Source organism: Heterocephalus glaber, unplaced genomic scaffold (assembly GCF_053883595.1).
Source record: "Heterocephalus glaber isolate CG9 unplaced genomic scaffold, H.glaber_assembly_v1.0 deba00000470, whole genome shotgun sequence".
Taxonomy (NCBI): Eukaryota; Metazoa; Chordata; class Mammalia; order Rodentia; family Bathyergidae; genus Heterocephalus; species Heterocephalus glaber.
The window spans coordinates 538,207-559,082 of record NW_028258145.1 but is presented as its reverse complement, the minus strand read 5'-3'; the positions used below and the strand labels follow the sequence as shown (position 1 = coordinate 559,082).

General features: G+C 37.9%; 1 protein-coding gene across 6 annotated transcripts in view; it reads right to left on the bottom strand.

Moving 5' to 3' along the window:
• Anapc1 (anaphase promoting complex subunit 1) overlaps positions 1-19,268 on the bottom strand; it is a 112,974-nt gene extending 93,706 nt beyond the window's left edge. For 2 of the 6 annotated variants that reach the window (XM_004844316.3, XM_004844318.3), the window contains exons 1-13: positions 18,773-19,260; positions 16,830-17,066; positions 15,620-15,781; positions 10,789-10,840; positions 10,485-10,585; positions 9,805-9,887; positions 8,804-8,877; positions 6,773-6,918; positions 6,347-6,567; positions 5,329-5,538; positions 3,166-3,261; positions 785-875; positions 627-692 (exon numbers count right to left, since the gene is read on the bottom strand). In XM_004844316.3, coding sequence (XP_004844373.1) covers positions 627-692; positions 785-875; positions 3,166-3,261; positions 5,329-5,538; positions 6,347-6,567; positions 6,773-6,918; positions 8,804-8,877; positions 9,805-9,887; positions 10,485-10,585; positions 10,789-10,840; positions 15,620-15,781; positions 16,830-17,042 — 1,515 coding nt within the window. In that variant the 5' untranslated portion in view covers positions 17,043-17,066; positions 18,773-19,260. Of the gene's footprint in view, positions 1-626; positions 693-784; positions 876-3,165; positions 3,262-5,328; positions 5,539-6,346; positions 6,568-6,772; positions 6,919-8,803; positions 8,878-9,804; positions 9,888-10,484; positions 10,586-10,788; positions 10,841-15,619; positions 15,782-16,829; positions 17,067-18,102; positions 18,719-18,772 lie in introns of those variants that run through there. The other 4 variants (XR_002394746.2, XM_087202630.1, XM_021257970.2 and 1 more) reach the window with 4 other exon arrangements.
• Positions 19,269-20,876: the final 1,608 nt, after the last annotated feature.

Below are 20,876 nucleotides of genomic sequence, written 5' to 3'. Positions count from 1 at the left end.
TGCTGAAAAAGATGTAGCCAATATATTTAATATAATAAAACTTACCAAAACGTTGGTACTTACCAAAACTACTCCTACATCAATTTAAAAAGTAGTTTAGTTGACAGTTTTTGTTTGTTTAAAAATCTACATATACTCATTAGAGGCTTCCCATCTGTGCAGTGTTCACACTGCCAATTCATCTAATGGCAATGAGCCCTAGCCAACCAACATTATTTTGTTGTTGTTTGGGTTTTTTTGAGACAAAGTCTTGCTATGCAGTCCAAGCTTGCCTTGAACTCACTATGGAGCCCAGGCTGGCCTTCAACTCGTGGCAATCCTCCTGCCTCAGTCTGCCAAGTCCTGGGATTACAGGCATGTGACCATGCCCGGCTCAGGACCAGCCAACATTGGAAACTTCATTTTCAACTTAATCTTCTCCCAAACTGTGCATGGAGGAATATAACAAATTTTAAATAAAGGAGGCAGTGGGCCAGGGGTCTAGCTCAGTGGTGCTGTCGCCTGCCTCACAAGCGCAAGGTCCCAAGTTCAATCCCCAATACCAAATAGAAAGAAAATAAATAAATAAATAAATGAAGGAGGCAGGCCTACTACATAAAAAGCATGAAGTGTCACTTGGTACTTACCCGAACCACGCCTGTGTACAGCACCAGGTTTCCACTGCCTTCCAGGACCAGCATGGTGTCTATTTTCTTTAAAAAAGACAAAAACTCCTTTTCTGATCTGAGAAAATTAATAGCTTTGAAATAATTTTCAACTTCTGAAGAAATGTGTGTGCATTTACCTCCACTGGTGCTGCATCCTTTGCATGTATGTTGGTAACAGAGCCAAAGATGAGCTGGGTTTTATCATTGCTCTCTTGAAACTTTACACAGCTAATAGTAAAATAAAAAAAGAAGGGTCAGGGATTTAGCTCAATGGTTCTGCCGCCTGTCTTGCAAGTGCAAGGTCCCAAGTTCGATCCCCAGTACCAAAAAATAAAGAAATTAAAGAAACTATTGACACATGCAACAACCCATATGAGTCTTAAGAGGATTATCCTGAATGGAAAAAGACAGTTTTGAAAGATTAATCACTGAATGATTCTATTATATAATATTCTCAGATGGCAACATTACAATGATGGAGAACAGGTTACCAAGGATTGAAGGTGGAAGGGGATATGGGACACAGGGCATTCTGGGATAAATATTCAAGGGTGGCACTGAGGAAATCTTTTAGTTGATAAAGGTATCTTGATTGTAGGAGGATCTACACAAATCTAGACATGTGAGAAGACTGCATGGAATCATTAATATACATATGTAAAACTGATGAAATCTGAAAGAAGGTGTGTGGGTCACATTGATATTAATTCCTGGTTTGATAATGTAGTATAGTGATGTAAGATGTTACCTCTGGGGAGAAAAAGAGTGCAGGGTATAAAGAACCTTTTACTATTTGAAATTTCCTGTGATTTCTAATTATTTTTAAATGAAAAGATAAATACATGGACCAAAGACCTGAACAGACATTTCACATAAGAAGATAAATGAAAAGGTGTAGGGGTGGTGGGAGAGGAAGGGGAAAGAAGGGAAAGGAAAATTTATGAGAAAAGAAAAAAAATGGAAACGAAATCTATGTAAATAGGGAAGGGGGCGGGGGGTGAAGGACACACTGGTAATGGGGAAAAAAATAAGATACTTCATGTACAGGTACAAGCACCCCATGATAAATGTAATGTATTGTATACCTAAAATGTACCAATAAAAGAATTTTTTAAAAAAAGATAAATGAATGTTTAATAACATATGAGAAGATGACCAACATCAGAAGGCATTAGGAAAATGCAAATTTAAACCACTTCATATTCACTAATATGGCTATACTCAAAGATATTGACAATATCCAAAGTCCAGGATAAAGAGAAATGAACCCTCATACATGAGTGGAATGTAAAATGCTACAGCCTACTTGGAAATCAACTTGGCAATTACTTATAAAGTTAAACATGAACTTACCATTCAAACCAACAATTCTACTCCTAGGTATCTACTCACAAAATTGAAATTATGCACATTCACAAAGACCTCTGCTCAAAGGTTCATAGTGGCATAATTCACAATTGTCAAAAAGGAAAAACAGACGGGCATGGTGGTGCACGCCTATAATCCCAGCACTCGGGAGGCAGAGGCCGGAGGATCACCACGAGTTCAAGGCCAGCCCAGGCTACAAAGCGAGTTTAGGACCAGCCTGAACACAAAAGCAAGACCTTGTCTCAAAAAAAAACCAAAAAACAAAAAAAGATACTTCAAACAGTCAGAGCCAAACCTAAAAAATGTATATATAAAAAAAAGCAAAAACAATCAAAACCATTAACTGATGAACAGATAAACAAAATGTGGTATATCTGTACAAGAGACTACTATATGGAATTAGGAATGAATTATTCATACGCGTTATAACATGGTGACTCCTAAAAAGCATAGTGAAAAGTGAAAAAGCTTACCCCAAAAAACTACAAGTATGATTTTATGACTATATAGTTTTATTTATATAAAAAGGTCCTGAATAGACTAACTATAAAGGCAGAACACCTATAGAGTAAAGTTGCTGGAAGTTAGCAATGAAAATGAGACTAACTAAATGGGCACAAAGGAATCTTTTTTTTTTGGTGATAAGAGTATTTAAGCTGGACTGTGGTATCTGGGCACGGTGCCACAGACCTGGGCATGGTGCCACAGACCCAGCACTGTTGGAGGCTGAGGCTAGAGGATTCCAAGTTTGAGCCCAGCTTGGGCAATGTAGCAAGGCCATGTCTCAAAGAAAAAATTTAAAAAGGGCCAGGGATGTGGCTCACTGTAGAGGTTCTGGGTTCACTCCCAGTACCAAAAATCAACAACAAAAAACCTGGATTTGTTGTGATGGTTACATAACTGTAAATTCACTACAAATTATTATATACTCAAGACATCTCAAGTTTATGACATGGAAACTGTTTCTCAATAAAGCCAGTCAAGATAAAAAGAAAAGGAGGGGGCTAGGGATTTAGCTCAGTGATGCCGCCGCCTGCCTTGTAAGCTCAAGGTCCCAAGTTCGATCCCCAGTACCGAAAAAGAAAAGGAGACAAGAAAGGAGGAAGGATCCCTAAATTATTTACAAAGAAACAATGAGAAATAAACATACCGTAACTGGAGCTGTGACTCAACTAAAAAGCATAAGAACTTTTGTCCACATAGGTCAGATGTAATAAATACCTTTGAGGCCTGTGAATTTTTCTCTCTGCAACAGATATGTTAATAAAGAAATTGTCAGCACTGATCCAAGAAATCTACCTTGTAACTACTGCAAAACCCTTTGAAGATATTCTTCAAGAAACTTAAAGACTACTTGGATCATAAATAACCCTGAAGACACAAACATACTTGCACGCACTCAACATCATGACCTGTGTGAGATGGACCACCATCTTCCTCCCAGGGCTAATCTCTCCACTTCTGTTCCTTTCTGGTTTCTTGTCCAGCAATCATCTCTTTCCCCCTGTATGTACTTCCAATGCTTTCCCTGCTGTTAGTCCTGGCAGCCTACTCTCTCCAATTTTAAAGTCTTGAAATAGGTGAACTAAATATTAAATTATATAAAAGGATTAATTGGTAATTCGGTGGAAGGAAAAAACGGTATTATGGCTAAGTCAGAAAATGTCCTTACTTTTTAGATACATGCCAAGGTACCTGGGTGTAAAATTTCATGAAGACTAGTTTTTTTAATATAGTTCACCAAAACCAAAACTCTTCTCAACCCTTAAGACTTTCCACTATAATTCTATATCCTCTTCCTCAAAGGCAAACTCTTTAAAAATAGTCCGAATGCTTATGTTCACTTCCACAGCCCCAATTTACTTTTTCTAACCTGCTTCCCCTACCACCCTCCAAGCCTTAAACACTCTGGCCAAGGTCACAAGTGAACTCACTACCCTCCAGGGATCTCTCCCTCTCACAGCCACACTGCACCAACACCTGGCAATACTAGTCCCTCTTTCTTCTAGAAATTTGCTTTGTATGTTCTGTGATACTCCTTGCTGCCAACCCCATCTGACCTTCTGGTTTTGTCTTTCTACAGTAACTCTGCCTTTTTTTACCCCCTGCTTACAAATTCTAAATATCCAGGACTTCAGTCTCACAACCCCTTCGAGAATCTACTGATTATTAAAGGTCTCCGTTTAGGAAAAAGTCTACATAATACACACCACTCATACACGATGACTGAACACAATCCCTGAGAGTTAATAGAGCCTCTGGAACTGCAAGCTCCTCTGTAGGCCCTCCTGGAAACCCAGGAACCCACTCCTACACATTGCTGAAATTGTAATCCCCTATCTGGTCTCCATCACCACTGACAAGTCTACAACTCCCTTGTTTACTGCTCTGCTCTTTCCCTTGTGTTTACAACACACAGAGGTCTAAAGGGCAATTCTTCTCCCAAGTCTCTTTCTCAGTCCTTTCCCTTCCCCTACACAATCCAAAGTGGGAATTTGTGCTCTGACCCTGGCTGCCTATTTTGGCCTTCCTTATCAACTGAAATACTTCTTCACCTTTCCAAAGCCCTACCCACCCCTAGAAGTACTTAGGCCCTATTGCATCACCATCCTTCAGCTGTCTCTCTCTTAAGGACAATGACAGTAACTTACTGGCCTGCTAATTAACATACACACTGGCATATGGCTGAATAAATGAATTATTAAAGACAACATAAAAGAGAAAGATCACAAAGGACAGTAGCCTGAGCTATGTTTCCCAAAACAACAGAGCTGACACTCGACTAACATAAAGATAAAACTTAGGAAAAATGTCACTTGAGAGGCTAAGGCGGGAGTTCAAGGTCAGCCTGGGCTACAGAGAGAGTTCACCAATGCTGTCCTTAACTACACAGCAAGACTCTGTCTCAAAAAAAGAAAAAAAACCTTAGGAAAAATATTATAAAACCAAATTTCCTAATCTATAGAAATCAGCTATTTCTCCTTAAACCATCAAACAACTCCAACCTCAGATTACTACTAAAGAAGAGCTAGCAAATGACAAAGTATCTTTATGACCATCTTACTATCATTACTATCTACTGCTAAAACTGATGGCCATATAGATTATCCATATTAAAACCTGACTATTTTAAAAGGAATTGTTAAGAAAAATATCTTTTTTTTCTTTTTCAGTGAGAGAAATTGAACACAGGGCTTTGTACATGCTAACCCAGTGTTCTACCACTGGGTTCTGTAACCTCAGCCCTAATAGCAAATATTTTCCGAGACTTTAGCAATGTTTTTCATTAAATACAAAATTATATACTTCAAACCTTAAATTAGTAATTGTTTCTGTCCACAAATGATCAATGCACAATTCAGGAACAATTGGCTCTGTCTCTGGTGCAAGAAAGGAACCATTGGAATTACTATTTGGAGAATGAGAAATGCTATGTCTCTTTGGAGACTGGTTATGGCTTGAAAGACTGAACCTCTGCACCCCTGAAAAGGAATGCACGCCCAAGGCAGGAGAGTGAGCACGGCTGCAAAAGACAGAGAGGGAGGGCAGCACAGTTAGCAAGGCAGGCTCACATGATACACGTTCCAACAATACTTCCCAAAACTAGGTAGAAAAGCATTCCTGGCACAATTCCAATCAGAAATTAAAATTTTTACAAAGGAACAGCTATTTCACGGTTTATGCCAATGAGCTTTACTACATTCTGAAGAGTTAGAATTTTTGGTAAAATGGTAACACATTTTCTCCTCAGAAAACATACTGTTTATATTACTCAAAAAAGTCTACACTAAAGCATGTTTCTGTAGTCAGATACATACATATCAACAAAACTATGTCCCTGTAGCATTGTATATAAGTCACAAAAAGACACATATATGTATCAGAAGATACACAGATCTGCCGGGGATTTAGCTCAGTGGTTCCGGCGCCTGCCTCGCAAGTGCAAGGTCCCAAGTTCGATCCCCGGTACCAAAAAAAAAAAGAAGATACACAGATATCAACGATCAAAAGAAAAACTAGCATAAATTAAGGCAAAAGAAAACTACCCAATATTTTTGGAATTAATGCCCATTGAATTGCTGCCACACACTGGTGGAAACAAAGCAATGCTGCAACAGCATAAGTGGCTTCTAACATGACTCATCAAAGAGAAATGATAGTATACTTCTTAGAAGTCTTAGTAAAAAAAGCACGATTGGTAGTACAGCTATTTCCCCTAAAAAATACCCAAGACTTGTCAACAAAAATTTTAAATCCTTCAAAATCTAAGAGAAAGCTAGAAAAGGCATTTGTTGCTTGGGATCTCATTTAAAACAAGGAGACACTTCCACCTTAGAGCCGCCATGTTGGAGATGGAAGGTGACCGAGAGTGCAGGCTGGGTGAGGAGGCTGAGCGGCTCTGGCTGTGAATGGAGGAGTAATTCTGGAAAGGTGACGCCACAGGGGAATCGCCTTTGGACAGGCTTCTCAGATGTGCTGTGAGGGAGCTGCTAGTGGCCACATTCTGTGGGGTTCCCCCCTGTTCAGAGAACTTTAGGACAACATTCTCTTCCTTAAGTAAAAATGAAGAGAAAAAATAGTAAGAATAAAAAAGCAATTTCCTTGTGAGAATGCAGGGTAGATAACAGGCATTAAGGACACAATATTTTTCTTTTCTAAGAAGTTCAGTCTATTGCACAAATGATTCATCTACAAACATGCAACAGTGTTCAGCATTAACTACCTTTCATATTAAACACGAATGGCTTTATCCTTACCTCTGCTCTGACTCTCCGGAGAGTCCACAAGGAATGAGCATTCTGAACAGAGTCATAGGTCATTACAAAGGAGGGGTCAATGCTGAGGAACACAATTTTCATTGCTTGATCTACAACATATTGTACCCGTGATGAACCAAAAAGACCTTAAAAATAAAATAGAAACAATCAGGCATAGAACAATGGGTTTCATAAGACTAAGCTGTATTCAAATTCTTAAAATTCCTAAAGATACAGAGAAAGCAAAGCAATTAAAGTTCAAACCACTAAATATTATGCAACTAACCCTAAATATTTAATAAATTTACTTTCGGCATCAATTTCCTTAAAATCCATTAAAGATGAAAGCATTAAAGTTTCAACTTTACATACATGCAATTGAATGTTGAATATCAGTGCCAACTCAATCAAATTCATCAGCCAGAAGTAAAGGGTCCAAGACTCCTTCAACAACCAACTTATACATAAATTGTAATAAGCTATTTCCAAAGTCTGACTTCCTTACTGGTTCTTTTCTTCTGTATAACTCTGTTCTCTATAATAACTAATCAAGCAGTCTGAAGAGTATATCACTGTTCCTACTTTACAGTTACACGTGTGAAATAAGTTTTTTCCTGAGTTCAGCTTTTACTTCTAAAATACCATGGATTGGTTTTTATATACTTGATAGCTTCCTAAAATGCTTCCCTTTTCAGTTAAAATACTGAATCACATAAGAAATGATTTTATAAAAATATTAATTATTTTTAAAATAATAAATATCACTCACTTCTATTAATATATTAGGTAGTTTTTCTTCCTGATTTTGATTTTGTTTTTTCAGAGATAGGGTTTCACCATGTTTCCTCAGCTAGTCTAATCTCCTAGATTCATGCCACCCTCCTGCCTCAACCTCCTGAATAGCTGGACTACAGGTGTGCACTACTGTACCCAGCTTCCTTCACAAGCTTTTACAAAATTAGAATCATACTGTATTTAACAGTTTTGTATCCTATTATTCCTAATATCCTACAGTATGAATAAGCAACTACTGAGGCCATTACATATTACTACAAAACACAATCAACAATGGCTACATACCATTTAATCACAGGCTCTAACATGTTTATTTAGGTTGTCTGTAATTGTTACCAATATAATATAAAAGAGTCAATGAACTTTTTCTATGAAAGGCCAAAGAGTAAGTAGTTTAGGCTTTTGTGGTCCACATTCTGACTCTATCACATAATCTTTGTTTCCTACAACCTTTAAAAAAGATAAAAATCGTACTCAGCTCATAAACTTTACAATAATAACCTAAGGCTAGATTTAGCCCCTGAAACAGAAGATAAGAACTTCACTGGTATTTCAGAATATGTTCTTGGGCTAAAGTTCTAAAAATAAAAATGTCAAAAAATATATTTCCTCAGATTTAAGTCCTCATTATTTATAATTACCTATCATGTTTGGTCAGATTAAAATGTAAGGATAATCGTCTAGAAATACTTGTAGGAAATAATGAAAGTTCTGAGCCCCAATAAATTATGTTATTATGATTACAGAAAGTAAAAAGACTAAAATTTACACAGTATAGGTATAAAGCCCTACATTTCTTCCTTCCAAAAAAATAAATCTTTGTTCATTCAAGTATCATTAATTTTTTTTTTTTTTTTTTTTTTTTGGTACCAGGGATCTAACTTGGGTCCTTGCACTTGTGAGGCAGGAGGCAGAACCACTGAGTTAAATCCCCGGCTCAAGTACCATTAATTATTAAGGAACAGAGCCATCTACAGGTAGGTTAATATATCAGTATTCCTCATTGATTTATACACCTTATTTTTACTAAAATAACTGCTGACCAATTAATATGACACTCAAGAAGTTCCTGCTTTAATATGAATTACTTTTATAATCGCAATTATTTTTGTAACATGCTTAAATTATCTTATTTTTTATAAACAAGTCAGTTTCTTTATAAGCTCCTTTTTAATTTCCCTCCCTCCCCCATGTAAAAAAAGAACAGCTATGAAAAGAATATAAAAATACACTTACTTCCAGATTTACAAACAAGTGGGGTTATTTCATCTAGTGGGTGCAGCATGCTGAACATAGTGGGTAAAGGTTCTCTAGCAATAAACAAATACATATTAGTTAAACACTGACACAAGATGACTGTGTTTGTGCATGAATTTTATACTTTTACTTACAAAGAAGTTCTCCAGATTACAAAAGCTAGGAACCTACCATCTCAAAAAGCAACCATCTAAGCTTTTTACATAGTACCTTCTATTTCATTCCTAGAACTCTCTCTTCTTACAGTAATTTCATACATACACAGAGTGAAACCAGGGAATATCTGCCAACAGCAGTCATCTCATTACAGAACCCACAGAGTTTTGGGCAAAAGGTCATCTTTTTTATTTGCCTCTCTTAGTGGCTGTATGTCTATTGCAGCTAAGAATGACATTTAGCCTCCTATACCTGCTTACAAAGGGTACATTTATGAAGAAATATTTCAAATAAATGAAATTCTTGTTTTTAAACAGCAATTTTTTTAAAGAAGGAAAAACTATCAAAACAGAGATTAAAATTAGTACCCCATTTCCTCAAAATTAAGTGTCTACCTCCTACACCAAACTATGACAGGTGCTATATGTTCCTGCCTTCAATGAGCTCACAATTTAGAGGGAGACAAGGTAAACACACCACCAGTAAACTTCTACCCCTTACTGTCCACCCGTTACACACAGTACTAGGCTCTGTGTCAAAGCTCACACACATTTAGCTTGTTTAACCTTTGTATAAATCCTAACAGGTCAATGATAGTATTTCTGTAACAGATGAGGAAACTAAAGCTAAGAATCTCTAATGATTTACCCAATGTAGCACCATATGAAAATATGGGGGGAGAACTATAGATAACTGTCAAGTGAATACAGCTTGTAAATGCATGAAACTGAGATCTAACAGAGTTTTTCGGTTAATAATTTTACCTCAAAACCAACACTAAAAAAGCCCAGGTAATAATATTCTGAAATGAATAAAATGAGTACCTGGGTGGACCTGGAGGTACCTCATGGGAAGAAGTGCTTCTTTCAAACAACAATCCATATTTAGTGGGCCAAACATTCGCAACCTACCAGGCAAAAGGATATAAACAGAGAGAGGTAAGAAAACCTACCCTTGCTTAATAATGTTTTTAGGAAGCATGTCAGAACATTAGATTTTCTTCCAATTCAAGAGTTTTATGAGGTAACATGACAATTATTTTTTAAAACTTAATTCTAACAACCAACTCTAAGGCAAAATCTAGGAAGAAAAGTTCAATGTGAAATTCACACCAGTGGCTAGTATCAGTATCAAAATGTGATACAATTTTTACAATAGTACTAGGTATTAAAAAGATGATGAGCAGCAAGAAAGAGACTAGGACTGTTGATATATCTTATTTAATTAGAACCCAATTTTTTTTTTTTTTTTTTTGCAATACTGGGGATTAAACTTGGGCCTTTTACTAAGGTACATCCCCAGCCTACGTGCAGGTTCAAGTTCCCTATAATGAATGTTATCATTATGTGTATCTAAAATGTACCAATAAATGTTCTGCAAAACAAAGCAAAACAAAATTCTTGATTACAAGACATAAGAAAGTAAGGCATTTCACTGAAACCAATTAATTTAAGAATGCTCTCCAACAGAACACACAAAAAAATTTAAAAACATTCAAGTTTACCTGAAATGGTAAGGAAGCTATATAATCCTTTCCCTCTATGCTATGCATGTTTATACATGAACTTTGCAATATACATATGCATTTTTCTACTTCATGGCTACCTGAAAAGAAAGAGTAGAATAAGATTTATGGGATTTTTTTCCCCCTAAAGAGTTCAATCCTAACAGTAAAAATTCTTTAATACATAATATAAAAAGTACTTAGGTTACACCACTATTATTGGTGTCTACTTTAAATGAAAAAAAAAAAAGTTGAGATAAACATTTAGAATTATCATAAAAGAAATAAAATTTCAAAAACTTACTGTAGGACTTTTCAGACTTATCTTGTGATATAATGAAGTCACACCACAATGCCTAAAATCAAAACAAAATGCTTACCTAAGAAACTCCTTCTAAATAATGTTCTTAACTAACACCCTCACCACAATTCACTTCCATAACTTCTACCTCATCCCAAACAAAAACTGACATTTACTTAACAGTAACTCTGAATTTCACCCTCACCCCAGCCTTTCCATCCCACTGCCTCTATAAATTTGCCTATGCTAGACACCTCATATAAGTAGTTATATATCTGCCCTGTAGTGGCTGCTTTATTTCACTTAACATGACATTTCAAGGTTCACCATGTTGTATCATGTATCAGTATTTCATTCCTTTTTAAACTTAAATAATATTCCACTGTTTGCATATACCATACTTTGTTCATCCATTCATCTGTCAGGTTATCTGTGGTTATTGTGAATAATGCTATGAACACTGGTATACAAGTTTTATCTCTTTAGTCCCTGCTTCTGGTTCTTTTGTATGTATACAGTAAGTCCTCGACTTAGGAACATTTGAGTTGTGAACTTTCACAGACAGAACAGATCTTGCATTATAATCATTCACAGATGCAAACAAATCACCGAAGTAGCTTATGTGCCTGCTGGACATTGTCACAGTTGTGCTGCTGTGTGCTTACTATACAGTGCAATAGTGTACAGTAGTACAGTGCTCAATCAGAGCCCAGGATATCTGGAAACAAGAAGAAAAGCCGTGGTGATGTGGAGGGGACTGCTAGGAGGTTCAAAGCAATGTACACTGTATATTTGTGTCAAAGGTGTGTAAGACTTACTTTGTCAGACTTACCAATGAATCCGACTTACAAACTGGAATGGAACTTGTTCGTAAGAGACTTACTGTACCTAGAAGTGAAACTGCTGAATCATACAGTAATCCTACATATAACCTTCTGACAAAGTTCAAAGCTGCATCATGCCTGCCTCGCAGGTGCAAGGTCCTGAGTTCAATCCCCAGTACCGCAAAAAAAAAAAAAAAAAAAAGTTCAAAGCTGTTTTCCACAGCAGCTTTCTTACATTCCGAACAGGTACTGCAGGGTTCCAATTTCTGGACAGTCTCACCAATATCTGTTATTTTTCTATTTTTGTTTTTTAAATAACAGCCAACCTAACAGTTATGGCATGGTATCTCACTATACTTGAAATCTTCATTTGCCTAATGATCAGGTACATTGAGCATCTTTTGATGTACTAATTGACTATTTGTACATCTTCTTTAGAGCAATGTTTATTGAAGTCTTTTGGCCCATTTCTGAATTGGGTTGACTTTTTATCATTTGGTTGGAGTAGTTTTAATGGCACTCTAGCAAATAAGAATTCATGAAGAAAAACTGCATTGAAGCTCTGCTCCAATCTCAAATTTCCAAATTCTACACTGCACCTATTATAGTCTCAATTCCCTTTTAATGCCAGGCCTCTCAGTTTCTAAAGTTAAATATATATCTCTTATAACCCTAATATCTTAAGAGATCATGAACTCCTTTCATATCTTGTGCAATTTTGTCTCTTCAAACAAATCTTCAACAGAACTATCAATCTTTCAACAGAACTACCAAAAAATAGTGTCCTTGATAATGCCCCCTACTACAAAATTGATCACATACCATTTAAATCTTTGGTATGCTCCCTTCTGCATACAGTTTAAAACCCAAATTCCTTGGTTTACATACGAGGCCCTTCAGGTTGGACCTACTCAGTACCCACTTGTGCCTCTCTATGCTCTCAACCTCTGTACAACCATTCTAAACTAGGCAAAAGTCATGTTTCTACATAATCCTTTCTGCTGCAATTCCTTCTGCTTAAAATGCTCTTGTTTTACCAATTTCCAATTCAAAATAGTATCTTCAAGGAAAACCCATGCTTCAGTGCTCCGTCCTTTGGCCTCTCACCACACTGCAGACACACTGCTCTTATATAACCCACAGAAAACAGCATTTTCGTTTATCTGCTGATTTGTCCACCTTTCTAGGCCACAGAAACCTTTCAGTGGCAAAAACTGCACATTCATCTTTGTAGCCCCAGTACCCAGCACAATGCTGAAGCAGTAAAACTTAACACTAGTAGGATGAATCAAAGAATAAATAAATGGAATCTGAGTCACATATCCCATATCATTATCTTTCTCTACGTTAGCAAGAACACTAACAATGTATTTTCTAGACCAAAAGGATTGAAATTCTAAATCTTATGATAACATGTAAAAGCAGATTTAGAATAAAGGAGGTAGCTGAATATCCATGGAACTTAGTAAATAGGCAATTATTCCTTAGAAAAATGAAGATGGGAACATAGAATTACAGAACTATTTGGATATCATCAAATCCACTTTCCCCTTCTATACTAATTATATGGGATACATGGGGAAAATATTATCTTCAAGAAGATCACTGGCTTCTACACTCCTAGACAAAAATGCTTTCATATCTGTTCTCAAAATTTCAAATAATTCAGTTTTTCCTTTCCAATACATATTGAATTGTAGTTGTAAGGGAAGTTGGAGCACTATCCAAGTACAAAGGTTTCAATATTTATAAATAAGGAATATAATATTAGTCAAAGCTTCCAAAAACCTCTTGTCAACAGCCTATCCTCTAATTCACCTACTATAAATGTATGGTTTTTCCCCTAATTTTTTATCCAAAAACCTTTCAATAAGACACATGAATACAGTCCCAGCACTGGAGAGGCTGAGGCAGGAGGATCACCATGAGTTCAAGCCCAGCCTGGGCTACCTAGTAAGTTCAAGGCCAACCTGGACTACACAGCAAGACCTTGTCTCAAAAAGTAAAAAACAAAACCAAAAAAAAAGTGAATACAGTGAATATCTGTTTCACAAAAATCCAACAATAACTAATATTTTACCATATTTATGTGTACACTTTTGCACTTGTGGGACTGAGAAGGAGGCTGCTATTTGTAAACTAACTAATTCATTTAGCAGTACTGGGAATTTTAAACTCAGGGACTTTGCACTGACTTATATTCCCAGCCTTTTTACGTTTTACTTGGAGAAAGGGTCTCACTGGCTTGAACTTGCAGTTCTTCAGCCACCCAGAGTATTGAAATTACAGGCATATGCCACCACACCTGGCCTCTATGTGTAAATAAACTGCACATATATCATCACATTTTTTCATGCATTTCCTAAAAATAAAGACAATGTCCTATAAAACCATAGAACTATCATCCTAAGAAAAAAATAACTCTCTAATATCACCTAATATCTAGTCCCTTTTCAATTTTCCTAATTTCTCACCAAAAAATGTCTTTTTGTAGCTAGTTTTCTAGAAGCAAGAGTTAACCAAAGTTCATTTTACAAAGTTCAAACATATTACACTTGGTGATGTCAGTTTTGGTCTCCTTTCATCAAATTTTTGTTTCTCCATGACTTATTTTTTTGGTACCCGGGATCGAACTCAGGTCCTTGCGCTGGCAGAACCACTGCGCTAAATCCCCAGCCCTCTCCATGACTTTTTAAAAAGAGATCAGAATGTAGACTCTCTAATATTCTGGACTTGTCTAATTATTAATTTCCTTGTAGATTTTTTCTTTAAACTTTTTATTATGGCAAACATACACAAAGTAAACACAAGAAGACAATAAATTCCCATCAGCCAGCTTCAATCATTATAAACCTTCAGCCATCCTAACTCATCTAGACCTCCAACCCACTCATCTCATGTTATTTTACATGATCTTCTAGTCCTCATAGTTCCTATAAGCAGGAAACCTAGGTCTAAAAATTCAGGTTAAGTGTTTCTGGAAAGAAAATGTAGTGGATGACATCATGTACTTGATTCTGTGTTACATCTGAAGGTACACAGCAGTCTCGCACGAACTCAATCATTCAGCTGAGGTGGAGACAAAAAGGTAACTCCAAAGCTGAGGCACCTTCATTCCTTCACATGTAGCAACTACACAGCGCCACCTTGTGCCTTGGTGATATCTTTTTTATCCAAGTGTTAGTAATAATTTATAATCTTTCCAGAATCAATTGTCACACAAGAGGTCACAAAATGGTGACTTCCTGACTCTACTATTCCTTCTATATTTATGAGTATGAGCGGACATTCTTCCTTAAGAGTTTTTTCATTCATCAAATGGAGATGAACTGCATGTCTTCCTGCAGACACAGTGAGTACTTAATTCCTTCCCTTTACCAATTTTGTGAAAAAAGATATAATAGTCAACTATAATGGCAGCAAATTAATTGTTCCTTTTCTTTATCTGATTATTGGTATGAGTCCAATAATTTTTATTTATTTAATATCTTGTAATCAATTTTAATAGTCATGTGTTAAAAAGTATTTCTGAGGGGCCGGGGATTTAGCTCAGTGGCACGGTGCCTGCCTCACAAGCAAAAGGTGCTGAGTTCAATCCAAGGAAAGACGAAAGAAAGAAGGAAAGAAGGAAAGAAAGAAAGAAAGAAAGAAAGGAAAAGAAAAGAAAGAAAGAAGGAAAGAAAGAAAGAACGAAAGGAAAAGAAAGAGAAAAATATTTCTCATCCCTAACACCTTATACATTTTTGTTGACAATAACAAATTGAAGTACCCAAAGGTGGTATTAGCAAAGAACAAGGTAAAGAAAAAAAAAAAAAAGAGCAGGGTAAAGAAAGTGAAAATATATAAAACAGAATTCTTACTGTCCTATTATCTTCACTGCATATTAAAATGCACACTCGGCTGCATGGATCTTTACATTATTATTATTTCTGTTAAATTTTAAAGAAAATCTTAAAAAAAAAAAGATGTGTTAAACAGACAATCTAATGTTGAAATGCAGATCTACTCACCTGTTGAACAGGACTGTCAACTGTAAATGCTTTATAAACTGCTAGTGCCTGGCTTTTACTTCCTTTGCTCCAGATCACCATATTTCCAGCCACATAGAGTTCTTCATCATAGTCCACTTCTTCTCCAATTTCACTTACACCTTTCCTTAACTGCCAACTTTCCTTAAAAATTAACATATGTAAGATATGTTCAAGTATTCTTTTTTTTTTCTTTTTCAATAGTCTGAATCTAAGAGTTATATATGCCTGTGATAAGACTCAGTCCAAGTCAAACTCTTAGGCAGTCTGGTGCACTGACCAGCAGACTAGATTATACAGGTAAATTATATCTTAGAAGATTTTTAGGAACAAGAATGCTCTATAGTAAGTATTTTATATCTCTATGTTACTCTGCCAAAAATAGAAATAAAACTTTTATCTATAGATCAAAAATGAAATTACACACTTGGAAGATTAAAAGGCGTACTAAGAGTATGCAGGAGGCAGAGAGGGGACAGTGCAGTACATGGGGATTGCTGGGAGTTTTGTACCGTGCAGACTTCTCTGCTTCACAGCTGCATATATATTCACTTTCCTTCTCTTGTCCCACCCATAAAATGAACGGAAGAAAAAAAGATCTCAATTTCTAACTAATGTATATACATTCCAACCATATCGCAAAAGGATATGAAAATTTAATAATGCAGGAGTTAGCTTGGAGGTGTAGCTCAGTGGTAGAGCACTTGCTTAGCACTGACCAACACCCTGGGTTGGATCCCAAACACTGGGGAAAAACAAAAAAGACAGGAGGGACTGACTTTGCAGGCACCTTATTCCTTTCTTTAAGAACTACTACTCTACCTTCTCATGAGACATTTCTTTCCTCCTCTAAAAACATGTGTTTTTCAGCAGGGACCATCTCTAATCTCTGCCATTTAAGTAAGTTAACATAAAATCTGATCCCTACATATGAAGCAAAGAGAAAGATGTTTAAAATCAACCATAATCACAGTACAGAACTTGACTCTCATTATAAAGCCACAAGTCTAATCAAGCAGCTAAGACATTGTAATACAGTGAACTCGTTATTTTAGTACTGAAATTACCAAACTTCAACCTTTATTCTAGAAGTGGTATCATACTCATTTCTGAGTTGCATCTGTTTAGTCCTAAATTACAAGTAAATTCTATCAGTCTATGTTTCAAAAATAAAATGAAATCTTAAAAAAACCTTTTGTTTCTCGTGAATTGTAACCTCCTGAAGGGATCCCACCAAGCCAGCAGCACCATCAGAAGACCATAATTCTGAGGCTGGCTGCAGCTGGCGAAGCTGAAGGTTCAAAGCATTAGGGTGGTGCTTGCAGTGGTCTCGACCAAAAGGAACAAATTCCTGCAAATCCCCGGCTGCAATCATCGTTGCCCTTTCTTCATAGAAGTTCGACATGGGTTCCAAATATCAACATTATTTCTATATAAATTGAAACACATTCTGGTCAGCTTCTAAAGTCCAATCAAAACCAGTTCATTACTACAGAGATGTGGATGAGGTGTAGTGGAAACATGCCACTATATTTTCCAAACATTTCTATATATATTAAGTGAAGCTAGTAAAACTGACTTCGTATAATAGAGTATATAAGGTGGGAGCAGGCTCTGTCTCTGAAATATCTACATTAAAAAAACAGATTTCAATAGGAACAAAATCTTTGTAAATAGGGAGGAATGGAGGGGTTGAAGGGAAGACTGGGCAAGGGTGAAAGATGGGAACCAAGAGAGATTATGTAAAGGTGCAAATTTCCAACGATGAATGTCATTATATTGTATACCTAAAATGTACCAATGATTAGAATGAATAATTGATAATGCAAAATAGGAATTAAAGGTCCAAAGGGGTAGGGGTAGTGGGAGGCACAGGGGAAAGGAAAGAAGGAAAAGGAAAAATGATGAGAAATGGAAAAAATGGAAATAAAGTCTTTGTAAATAGGGAAGGGTGGAGGGGGTGAAGGAAGGGCTAGGAATGGGGAAAAAATAAGAACCAAGATGCATCATATAAAGGTACAAGTTCCCAATGAGAAATGTAATTGTGTTGTATACCTAAAATGTACCAATAAAAGAATTAAAAAAAAAATAATTTCATGGCCTATTTAAGCTGCAATCCTAAAACACAGAAAGTGATACACACCTGATGTCAGCACTACAGACAATCTTTAGTTTTAAACACCATTCAAGATGAATAGGGGTTAACTAAATTTTACTTAGGTTTCTCTTTTAAGGTCTTTTTAGATGTTTTCTTTGCTGCACAAAAACCTCAAAGCCTCTGTAGTTCCTAGGTAGCTGCCCTAGGCCTCAAAGTTATTTCACTGTGAATTAAATGTTATGCCTGCGATAATTATGAATGTCACAAAATATAACACAGGTGTTTTTTAGCCAAGTGCTAGAAATTAATCAGTGTTGAGAACACTTCAACTTGAGACATAACTAAATAAGTACCTTATAAAACTTACAAAAAGTTCAAAATTCAGCTGGGCCTCCTATATTCTATTCAAGAAGATTGAAATATTTTTAAATTTCCGACTTCAACTTTTGTTGCAAAAGTTTGTAACGATATTCTCTTACCACCTAAGGGAAAACTACAGTTATTAACTGTAGTACTATTTTCATAGTACGATATCTTTTGTACTGATTAAGGCGACATATTTTTATGGTACCCCAAAACTTTACAAATGTATCATTATTAGGAACAAAATAAAGAGCTACCCACGAAGGTACTAAATTGACATGCTGTAAATAAAAATGTCAACACTGATTAAGAACAAACACTACCCTATCAAAAAACAGGAAACCCAAATGCATATAAGGAACCTTAAGTGGAGTTCCCACAAAAAGGCAGAGCTTCCCCCAGCTTCCTTACAGCTGAGCTTCTGAAAACCTGCTCAAAGGGGCTGCGGCAGTAGAAGGTGGGGCCCTACATGGGACGTCGCGCCGGGTTCTGAGACTGGAGTTGCACCCCGAAAAGCCCAGCCTGCAGGCCCCGAGCCTGCTTAGCTGGGCGGGCGCTTAGCCCCCGCCCCGGGTTCAAGCCCCTGCAGATCTCCGGGATCGAACTGGCCTCGGACAGATATGAACATCTAGGGGCGCGCGAGAGACCACCCGGCGCTGCGGGCCGGCCAGCACCTGTGTGACTCGGGACGCGTCCGGCGCGGCGAGCCCTGGCTGCTCCCCGGAGGCGCGGGGGCCTAGTGGCAGATCGGTCACGCTGACTCCTCGGCCGCCACAGCTTCTCATCCCCTCTCCCTCCCTTATTCCGGAGGAAGAATGGGCAGGAGCTGCAGACTGACTGGTAAGGACAGGCAGGCGTGCGAGACGTTCAAATGGACGCGTCCATCTTGGCTTTCCCGTGTTGCCTCGCGGCGGAGCGGTGGCCCGTGGTCCTGGCGCCTGCGCAGTTGCGGGAAGGCTGCGCGGGATACAATTTACTGGGTGCTTACCCCTTCCTGCCCACAGCGCGGGTTCTACAAGCTGGAAAAGAATCAGCTATCGTCGGTACAGTGTCTGGACCCTCCAGGCATCCACGTCTTTGCAGATCATGTTCTTAGGCCCTGAACTGCTTCCTGAGTTAGGTGACTTCTAGCTGGTTTGGCCTCGGCCCCTTGACCCCAAGATAGGAGCTTCCAGACGAAAGGGCGAGGGAGGATGCTTGATTTTTTTCTGTGCGGCGCACGCTAGGGTCCGGACTCTGAAAAGTTGAAAAGTGTGGGCGTCTGCAGTTTCCTGTGTTCACAGATACTTCCGCAGGCCGTTCACGACCCGGTTAAGACACATCCCCCTTCCTTCCTAGCTTGTGGGCTCACCTGCACAGTGCTACACCTGTAAGACCTAAGATATAGGTGTTCTTCTTTTTAACAACCTCCCTGTTTAATGACTGTTTGGACTTAAAACCGGCTACTCAGACTTAGGACTCGTTGTAGTTCTGTTCGTCTTGTTGGAGCCTCAATGTCTTTTTTGTACAGTACACATATTATACCTTTAGTACAGTTCTGTAATTTTTGTTGATTTTACAATACTGTAGTTTTATGTTTTGTTATACATCGCAGTACTGATAGGAGTTATGCAATAAAAGCAAAGTAGCAAGTTGGAGTTAACCTTTGACCATTGCTTTGTTCTACTGTATTGTACGTGCTATATACAATTCCTCATTTAGCGACCAATTCTTTTAAGACCTAGTCTTAGGAACTTAACTCCGTTGTTAAACGAGGAGGTCCATCTTCTTCTGCTCCAGCCTCATCCTTGCCTGGTACAGTATCTCTAAACTAAAACCATTGACAGACTTCCTGTTGCCTAAAGAATAAAGTTCCAATCCTTTAACCAAAAATGTAAAGTTGGCTGGAATTCTGTATCTTCACTAAAATTGTCTACTAGGATTTACCAAATACATCTTTCTTTGCATTTTATGGCCTTATACCTTGGTTCATTCCCATCCCTTTACTTGAAATATCATCCTTCAAGGTTTTGCTCAAATGCCCCTTCTCAGAAGGCTGCACTTTAAGAGGAAGAAGGCTCTCAGAACTTTTTGAGTAAACTGCCTTTTGTTTACCTAAAACCAAAATATGCCCAGAAGTCCCTGCCTTTGGGATGTCAAATTAACAATCATACCCCTTAGGCTCTGTTCTTTTCCTTCATCTATTCCTTCCAAAAGACCCCCACCATCCTACAATTCCCTTTCTACCCCACCCAGGCTTTCCCAAAGAATCTGCATCAGGACCCACCTCAGCTGCCCCAGAATCTGTCATTGCCACCATTCTCAATTCCCTCTACTTCGTGCTGCACCTCAGCGCCCACTGCATCCTGCCCACTTCATGGGCTTGTGCTCCACCAGCCCTGTCTGCTCCACCACCAGTCACTTGGCACAGAAGGCCAGGGCCTCTACCCCACTCCCTGCAATTCTGGCTTCTACTGCAGCCAGACTTGGATAAAGTGCTTCCCTGTAGGGTGTGACGTGGAAGCTGGCTTCTGGAGAGGCCAAAGACAGAAACCCAAAAGTGTAAGAAGCAAGCTCTGATCAATAGGAACAAGGCAGGAAGGAGCCAGACTTATAAATTCCTTTTTCTTCACCCTCCCCATAGGCTAGTCTAAGGCATAGTTTGTCTGCACAGCACAGCCTACCAGGAGATGTCCTGTGTGGTGAGAGAGACACCCTGCCAAGCTGTCTGCTGAGTTTTTGTTACCCTGTTGTTGAGCAGTGGCCAGTACCATGCTAGTCACCCCTGCTCTTTCCTCC